At 44.8% G+C, this 9,334-nt stretch overlaps 1 protein-coding gene and 1 non-coding gene across 2 annotated transcripts in view; one reads left to right on the top strand and one right to left on the bottom strand.

Annotated features, from left to right (window-relative positions):
* Positions 1 to 1,011: 1,011 nt before the first annotated feature.
* Positions 1,012 to 1,084, bottom strand: TRNAR-ACG (transfer RNA arginine (anticodon ACG)). The gene has a single exon. It is a non-coding gene; the product is annotated as a tRNA-Arg (tRNA).
* Positions 1,085 to 1,472: 388 nt separating this feature from the next.
* Positions 1,473 to 9,334, top strand: part of SACM1L (SAC1 like phosphatidylinositide phosphatase) — a 33,766-nt gene continuing 25,904 nt past the window's right edge. The window contains exon 1 of the mRNA XM_075493331.1: positions 1,473 to 1,650. Within this exon, the coding sequence (XP_075349446.1) occupies positions 1,595 to 1,650 (56 nt within the window). The 5' untranslated portion in view covers positions 1,473 to 1,594. The remainder of the gene's footprint in view (positions 1,651 to 9,334) is intronic.

The following is a 9,334-nucleotide window of genomic DNA, read 5'->3' as shown; positions in this document are numbered from 1 at the left end:
CGGTGCTCAGCGTCAAGTCTTTCCTAAAATTACAATGATTGTCATCGCCCAGAGTCCATGGGGAGGGAGTTACGCTGTGAAATGATGATTTCCCAACTTCTGCCTTCCTCCTCTCCCCCTGTCTCAGTAGCTGAAGCAGGGACTGGCGGGGGGAAGCCTTCTTAGTGGTGTTCACTGGGGATTTCCAGTCCTTTGCAGGTGGCTGGGATTTGCCTCAGCCCTGTCTGAGGCCGTCCTGCTCCGGTGTCCCTCCAGGGAGACTCTGGTCCTGGGGTGAGGAGCTGGGGAGGGATGTGCTACGGGTGGGAGCAGGCTCCAGTCCCAGCACGGGGGGTCTCCTTTGCAGCAGTGGTGAGGAGGGTTTTGGGGAGAGTTCCCGTGGTTCTGGGAGGCAAGCGGCCATGTGGTGCCCCCATAGGCTTTGCTGCAATCAGCAACCATCATGCCTCATGTCCAAAGGCGGGATGCTTAAGTACTGCTGGCTGAGCAGCACCACAGCAGCATGGAGCTACCAGCTAAAATGAAGCTGATAAATAGGATTCCCTGTAACTATACTTTGGGGTTACCCCTCCTTGAGGCAAGAAGCAGCCCAAAACTGGGGGACGATACCCAGAGGGCTGGATCCAGTGGGAAATTGGCCAGGAGGTGCCCCAGGCTTGCTCCAGGCCGAGCCCCCAGAACTGGGCTCCCCCCCACAGCCCAGGTGGGGGTGCCCAGGTAGGCACTTGCCTTCCCTGCAGCAGCCATGCCCGTGGTGGTGCCTGTGGCAGGGGGCTGCAAAGGGCCATGCGGAAGGCCACAAACCCATGCAACGCCGCCCAACTCTGGGGTGCTTTTGAGTCCCCTGCACTTCACGGACCCCACGTTAGGGGTATGAGGGTGGCCGGGGTGGGTCTGTGCAGGAGCGGGGGGGCTGCCCAGGAGCGGGGTGAGTGCAGGCAGCACCCTCGGGATGGAGAACAGGAGGGAAAAATAAAAAATAGGGGGCAAGGAGGAAAAAAAATGAGCAGCCGAGCCAGCCAGGAGTCGAACCTAGAATCTTCTGATCCGTAGTCAGACGCGTTATCCATTGCGCCACTGGCCCTGCTCGTGGTACTTGTCCTGCCCGCGTGCACTTCACCACAGATCTCGCTCGGGGGCGGGGCCGCCAGTGGGAGGGCAGCCAATCCAACGCGTCCTCCCCGCCGACACCCCTCCCAGCCGCTCCCCTGGGGCGTGGCTTACCGCCCCACCCGCGTGATGGCCAATCCCCACCGGCTTCGTTTGAACGCCCCCGCCCCTCCCGCCCCCGGTCGCGCGTCACCGTGTCGCGGTGCCCTGGTGGCCCCCGGCGCGCCGGGGGCGGGGTTAGAGCGCGGTGGCTCAGCTAATCGCGAGGCCGGCGAGTCAGCCCAGGCCCTCCCCCTCCTCCATAGGTGGTGCTCCGCCCCATGGCGCTCGCTAACGTGCCCGAGTAGATTTGTCCTGCGTGGGGTCCCGTCTCTCAAGGCCGGGGGACGCGTCAGTCTGGCAGGGAGGGAGCGGCCGGGTCGGAGTGGGTGAGAGCGACGCGGAGCGGAGCCGGCGGCGGCCGGAGACAGCCGGAGGGGGACGAATGGCGGCGGCAGCGGCAGGAACGGCGGCAGCGGCGGCCTACGCCAGCCTGAAGCTGTGAGTGACCCGCCAGGAGGGGGGGACGCGGCTCTGTCACCTGCCGCTACCGGCCCTGCCGGAGGGGAGGGGACAGGGCAGGCTACCGTTGCTCCGGCGGCCGGCCCTTCCCCTCCCCCCGCCCGTCTCGCGCTCCCCTCACGGACCCGCGCGGGGTCCCGCCGCGCTGCGGGGAGCCCTGCGGCGGGCGGCGGCTCGCTGCCGCTCTCGGCCGTGGCTGCGCGGGTGCCCCGTCCCCGCCCGCCCCCCCGGAGCCGCCGCCGGGCTGTGCCGGGCTCGCCGCCTCTCCCTCGCTTCCTGGGTTAGCGCGAAGGGCTTGGCCCGAGGCAGCGGCTGCGTGCGGCAGCCCGGGGCGAGAAGGAGGAGGACTTTGGCCGCGGGTAGGCATCCGATCCCCTTCCGCTGTCCATCTGATAGCGCGGCTGCGGGCAGAAACGCTGCTGGCGGTTCGCGTGTCGGTGTCGTTTCCCTCTGACGTGTGTGCACAGGAGGGCTAATGCGTGCCGGTCTTCTCGGGTGCCCGCCTTAGCATGACGGGCGAGTTGCACTGCTGAGAGAGTGGCTGCTCCGCCCTGGGAGTGTTGGAGTAACTGCTGCTCTGGGAAGAGGAGGTGGTGCACGGAGCGGGGGAACCTAGGCTGTCTTCTGCTTTCTTTATAGGTGACTTTTGTAGAAATTCGAGTAGTTGACGCGACGCAAAGCTCTGTATAGGCAATGTTACTTGCCAGCAGAAGGTTCATTAAGCATACATGCACATCAGGCCTTTGTGGCACGGGGTTTTTTTTGTGGTATGGTTTTGCTGCTAGTTGATGACTTTGAACTTTTGGGACTCTCCTGTGTAGTCCCTACTGTGACTTTTCAAACAAATTCTTCTAACCTCCTGGTGTAATTTTTTCATCAAAACAAAGGTTTTAGGGGAGAACCCTGTGAACTTGCGTATGCCAGATGTTTGCTTGCTGCCTTTATGCTGCAAAAGAAGTTGCATAACCAAAGCAACACAAAGTTAAAAACTGAAGAGGTGTTTCCAGTATAAGCCTTCATGCTGGCCGGTTGAAACTCCTGAAGAAATTACTCTGAGCATGAGACTCTTTATGGCTGTCTGAAGCCAACAGTGAAATGTCCTTGTGTGTTCTAAAGGTCTTCTGAGGCTTTTGACCTCTAAATATTAGCTTGAAACTCTATAATTGAGTTACTGATGCCATTTTCAGGCAGCAGTATCTGAAAGTGATTTTTAAGCCTGATTTAACTGTACTCAATGCTCTGTTAAATTTCATTTGGCATTAAATTTCATTTTCATTTCATCTTCTGATTTCAGGGCAAACATACTTAGATCTTTCTTAGAGATCTGTATGAACAGTTTGTCATAAAGCTGTTACGTGTTTAACTGGCCTTCTTTCCTTATTTTGATTAGGTAGCAATGTGAGGGTACACAGACACTGGAGATCGTTGAGTATTACTGAAGAGTAAGACCATCAGTGATAGTTGAAAGACTTGCTTATTTGGCAGAAAGCTTTTTTTTTTTTTCCTCTTGTCACCTAAACGATGTTTGTCTTTCTTTAAGCTGAACTTGTGATCTTTTTGCCTGCAGAGGAGAAAAGGTGAGTTATATGAGTAGCAGTTATGTGGCTTGTAGTACACAGTCCTTCTTACTGAGATTTTAATTTAAGTAAAAGCATTTTTCTGGATACAGGCTAGTACAGAATTCTCTCATTTAAAGTTTAATCTTAACTAAAAGTAAGTTTTGATCTTTTTAGAACAAGGCTGCATCAAATGTAGTTTAACATGAATTTTTATATAAATGTGAAAAGAGAATTGGTTTTTGTTCTGAAAAACAGGCTTTTTTCCTGTTATGACACCAAGCTGTGGTAATGCCTGTAGACTTCCTACCAGGCATTTTAAGATATAGGGCCATAACTTGGGTGATGAGTCAAACTTACTAGATTGGCAAAGTCAAAGGAGAATGTTCTTCTAAGAAATCCAGGCTACGCTTCAGTTTGGGGATTTAGTGGTAACAGTGGTTTTCTTTTTCTTTTTTTTTTTTTTTTAACTGACTTCTCGTTCTCACTATGGAAAGGTCAGATTTTGCAACTGCACCTCTTCCGGGTTGTCTGGTGGCCCTGTATGGAGCTTCACTGATTGTAGTGGTCTGCAGGGTCCCATTCTGTACATCCAGTCGCGGGTTCTAGCTCTGAATGCAAACCTCTTGTGTTTCTCATGTTACCAAAAGTAATGACTCAAACCCTTTGTGCCTTGACCAGTGTCATCAGTCGAGTTCAGGTGATGCGGTAAAAATGCTGATGTCTAGTGTCTTTGCTACGGTTGGAACTATTTGAGTTACACCAACAGTTACTGGGGAAAATTATTAACCTGAAAACTGCTATCCATAGTTGTATCATCTATGTCGCTGCTATACTTGCTTAACTTCCTCTTGTAGCCTCAGGAATAAATTGTAAAATTCAAACAGCTATCGCAGGTAGCAAGCTAGTGGATGGTAGTGAAGCTACCAGTCCAATTAATCAATTAAAACTGATTGGTAAAGCTGTCTGCAGAATAGAGAGAATCCTGGCTGTTGTTTTGGCTCACTTAAAATCACTTTTTTTTCCTTTGTGCTTGGGTGAAGATTTATCTTGCCGATAGCCTTCTCAGTATCCCGTGGGTCTCTGACACTAGTTGTCTTCCAAATTGAACTCCTCCTGCCCACAGTTATGCCTACATGCTTTGTGAATGTACTGGTCAGTCATTAGTAGCTACTGCACTGGAACACAGTGCCTTCCACCTGCCTGTATTTGGACAGAGGTGCAAAAGTGCATCTTGTCTTTGTTTCTTTCTTTTTTTTTTTTTTTTGCCTGTTTTCTAAACTAAGTTTTCAGAGTTTGGATAATACTTCTAGAAAGAACAACTACACATCCCTTTTCTTTTTTGCTTAATCTAAGTGGCTGTCATGGTGAAACTCAGGGATGTTGGTTGAGGAGGGCATTAACTTATGCAGTAAATAAGTTTCACTTAAGATGACAAATAAACTGGAAATAGTTATTATGAAGCTATGCCTTTAATACGTACCTTTTTTTGTTTTTAAATGGTATTTCCATTAGTGGTTTTTAATCCTGGAATTATACTCCCTTTCTCCTCCCTGCCACAACTGCTGCTCCATGGGAGATGTTCCAGTTCCTTGAGCTGTTCCTGCTTGAGGAGTAATATTTATTGTAGATGTATAATTAGCACACCTGCTCACCTAGAAAATCTGGAATCTCTGGAGTGTTGAAACCATCAGCATGTTAGCACTGTTACTTAACACGCTGTTGGGACTCTGTGTGCGCATACTGATGTCTTTCCTGTATCTCACTGCAGACCACTTTGGTATCTTGAGTACAGAAAATGCATTGCTGTGCAATACAGGATGTGCTTTTGGCTTGCTTTATGACAGTATTTAGAGGCTGACATCAAAGAGTTTCCTGCATTAGAGCAATGTTAAGTATTTATGGTGAAATAATCAATTACTGAAGTAAGGATTTGGCTGTTGAGGCCTAGAAGGCTTAAGTGATATTGAGTGAAGTACTATCTTTAGTTGCCATTAGAGCATGATGGATCCTCTTTCATGCTGTATCTGAACCCAGGAATATTCTTGTCTGTAAGATCTGCCTAATTAAAATGTGGGATGCAACTCTGCATCATCTTCATGATGTACAACACTGCTTTATAATATAACTAATGAAGTGAAACTTCACAACAAATACACAAACTAAAAAAAGACTATCTCACTTAACTGTAAATTAAGCTGACTTTATACATGGTATGAGCAAGCAATGTTTTTGTTTTTTCTTCTACGTTTCTATGTTGGAAATCAACACCTTCTTTTGTAAGGCAGCCTTTTGCCTTGGATTATTAAATAGGACAACTCTTGTTTTGATCAATGGCTTAAAAAGAGAAGGCAAAGTCTTTAAAAAGAGATCCATGAAAGCGGTCAGTTAAAACAACAGAAGATGGTTTTTCTTAGAAGATCCTAAGGTGCAGCTCAAGGGTTTTGAGGTAGGATGACTTCCTCTGTTAATTTCTCATGAAGCATAGGTATACAGTAAAGCTGAATTGAATGAAGAAGAATAGAGAATATTTCGTAATAGAAGTACCTAACAAGAAAAAACACAAACTGTGAAACTTCCTGCTTTAAAGTAATTTCAAAGTATCTTTGCTTTTGTAAGAACTTTCAGAAAGTTTTGAAGGAAAAACACTCTTGACGTAACACCAGCCTTGTTCAGACACTCACTATAAACATGGAAAACATCTTTTATTCAAAGCATGACTTGGATGCTACTGAAATAACTACAGAAATGAGAGATAGTGAGTTAACTCTCATTCAGATTCTGATTGGTCATAGATGTTCTTGTCTTTCTTTCCTTTTCTCAGGCCCATGTGGAACAGTCTCTCGTCTGAGCATTAAAAATGCCTCTTGCATCTAAAAACTTATGCTCCAATGCAGTGCTTAGCGCAGTTTTGGAGAGTATGGGGACTAACTTCCGTAGAGCCATTTAGTTTTCTCTTGTTTTACTAAACTACTAGGCATACTCACTTATGTCAATGACCAGAACGATTTCATGAGGGTGGTAGTGCCTGTACTAAAGAAAATGCCTGAACTAGAAAATCAAAAGGCTTAATTTTTAGTGAGTTTTACTGAATTTTCTTTCTGCTTCTTAAAGGCAAGATAGTTGAAAGCATTTTCTAATTGTAGCCTCTGTGCACCCTTCTTACATAGGTTTTCCTTTTGACTGCTTCTTCAGCAACATGAGCCGAAATAATGAAAAAGTACTTTTTATTTAGAAAACAAACAACCCCCCCAAAAAAACAAAACCCCCACCCCCAAAGAAAAACCACAACCAAACTCAAACTAAGACCTGATGTGTAACTGTGCTGTGTTTTCCTTCTAGGTTGTCTGTATTTAAATAACTTGCAGATACAGTTTCAGTTGGAGAAGATTTTCAAAATGAGATCCAAATCACCTTTAGTAATGCTTGAATTTGGTGGTTGCAGTGCTTCAATACTTTTCCTTTTTTTTGAGTACTATGTGTTATGCTATCAGTGTCAACGATTTCCATTTATTCTTTGTTCTTTAGCAACACTGATAAATAGTCTGTGATAATGGTGGTCAGGTTTAAAAAAAGAAAAGTAAATGAGAGGAACTCAGATTTTGTAGAGGTTTTATGTGCTGTAATGGAAGCAAGATTTGCTGTTAAGAGTTCTTGATGTTTTGGATGGTTATAGACAGCAGTGACAACGCAGCCAAGGAGAAGGCAGGCTCCAGTGTCAAATACAAAGGTTATACAAAAGCAGAATGTAGCCTGGTGTATGAAAAGTAGTTTCAAAAGTAACTACAGAGATTATGAGCTTCTAGAAAATACGGAGTTCTTTGTTATTTTTTGTTTATAATACTAGCACTTGGACCTTCATCTGTCCTTTATTTCATTAAAGGAACAGAATTAATCTGTCTGCGGATTCCTAATCATTGTGAATGATCCTTCTTTCAGCATTTTAATATCTTCTTCTCAGATCAGTAAAATAAGCATGTGTGTTACCTTTCTAAGCTTGTGATAGACATACAGACTTGGTACTGAGTGGAGTCTGTGGAAAAACACCATTCTTACGTGCAATGTTCATCAGCTTCCTTCCTGAAAGAGAAGTGGGAGGCAATCATCTTAGTGATTGCAATCTTACGATTGAAAAAGTCATCTAAATGAGAATGAGTCTACTAGCCTAGTTCTGGTAATTGGTAAGTTTGTAAATAAGCATTTGGGCTGAAACCTCTTTGAGTCTTGGCCTCTTCTTCAACTATATTTGTTTTAGAAAACTTGCAACTATTTGCACAAATAGTGTGCTATTAGGAATAACTGAAATCATCTTTCTGTTTAAAAACTTCGAAGAGCACTAAGTGTCTCACTTCTTCTGAAGCAAGCATTTAACATTTTTCAGGGCATTGGGCTTTTCAGTTTGTGTTGTTGTGCAGTTGTATTTTAGGCTGTTTTTAATGGTGATCCCAACAGAGAAGTATTTGTTTAAGTTCTCTCAACTTCATAGACTGGCAACCTGATTTCTTCCTGCCCTCCCCCCGCCCAACAAAACCACCCAAAGCTCCAAAACAGTGGATGCCAAGACTGTTCCCGTGTGCTGCAGGCTGCTGAAGCCTAGAGTCAGTTTGGTCCATTGAACTGAAAACAGGGATCACTTGTCTTGTGTTCTCCACGACACTTTTGTCATCAAATCTGGTCTTGGGAGAGGACCATAGGAAGGAGGATTTTGATTGCAAAGTTTTCTTTTCCGTGTGTGTCGAGGGTAAAATGCAGTTTAAGCAAAGATAGAAATGTACAAGGCATTGTGGAAGAGGAGATAAAGGTGATTAAAAAAAATGTTGAAAGGGCAATGGTAGTGGCAGGAGACAAAATATGGGCTAGGACTTGAGAGAGAGAGAGAAATGCTGGGGCTGGTCTAGCGAAGCAGGGCATATGACACCTATTGAGAGGCCAGGCATAATTTGCACTGGCAGCCTTAATTCTCTCATTTTTTTTAACTCGTGGATGATGAGGGTAAAAGACTTTATGTTCTTCAGAGAAACTATTATTCTTGAGAGGAGTAAACAGAAAATTTGTTTATATGACAAATATTCTACACCTGTAAGCTTTTTCTCAGTTGCTTGAAAACAGGATTTAACTAATATGCAAGTGAATCTCAGTGCTGAGAGTATAATACAGTCATGTCCATTTTGCACTTTATGATGAAAAGAGCAGCTTTTAAAAATACTGATCATGGATGGAAACGCTCAGTTGTGCTCTGTATGGTTAGTGTAGGTGTCTTGTCTACGTTGGTTCTTCATACAGAGTATTCAAAAACTGAAACTATCATTCTCACTACTTTGTTTGGACACTATTTTACAACCTGCTATGTTAAAAGATTTTTTTCAACTTATTTTGCTTAAGATAGTCAGATGAATAGGAGTGCATAAGCATCTGTTAAAGGTATAAGAGGTCCAATATTAAACTTTGCAGTGCCTTTTCTTAGCTGGAGTTAACTGGAGCTAAGAAAACTAAGCTAAGAATTCTTAGCTGGAGTCTTGTGTGTCAACTGACCTCCCAGAAAGAGCTGACTGTTCAACTAAACCAACAGAAGTTAAGTAGCTGCAGCTTTTTCTTGTGGAAAAAAGTCGTCTACTGTTTCCTGCCAACTAGCAGTAGGTTTCTGACTGCACCTTAAACAGTATATCCTGATTTCTTTTTAAATCCTTTAACAAATTGGGGGCTTATAAATGTCCTTAAGTTTGTCTTGCCTGTTCTATTTGTGTAAGCTTGTTTGCTCTTCATGCATAAAAGCAGCTCCCGTTATTGCTATGAAACCCCCTTAAAGAGTCAGGGGTGCACATGTGCACTTCATCAAAAGCAGAAGCAATGAAAGCAAAGTAGGGGTTTTAAGGCTTCAGCGTTCAATGAACTGTATGTTTGTATTTCTTGCTGTGATGTTTTTAGTTTCAAAGATAAAGCATTTAATACATGTACATGAAAGATTAGAGAAGGCTGATTTACAAGGGGAATACTGTTGATGTGTTTCCCATCTTAGGACCCATAGACTAATTTTCCTTTAAAGAAGTTAAATTACTCAATGAACAGTTAACTATTGATTGCTTTACAGTTTATTGTTGTGTTATGGT

This window comes from Mycteria americana, chromosome 2, assembly GCF_035582795.1.
Source record: "Mycteria americana isolate JAX WOST 10 ecotype Jacksonville Zoo and Gardens chromosome 2, USCA_MyAme_1.0, whole genome shotgun sequence".
NCBI lineage: Eukaryota > Metazoa > Chordata > Aves > Ciconiiformes > Ciconiidae > Mycteria > Mycteria americana.
Note: the sequence above shows the minus strand (reverse complement) of the source record. Positions and strands in the feature narration are given on the sequence as shown.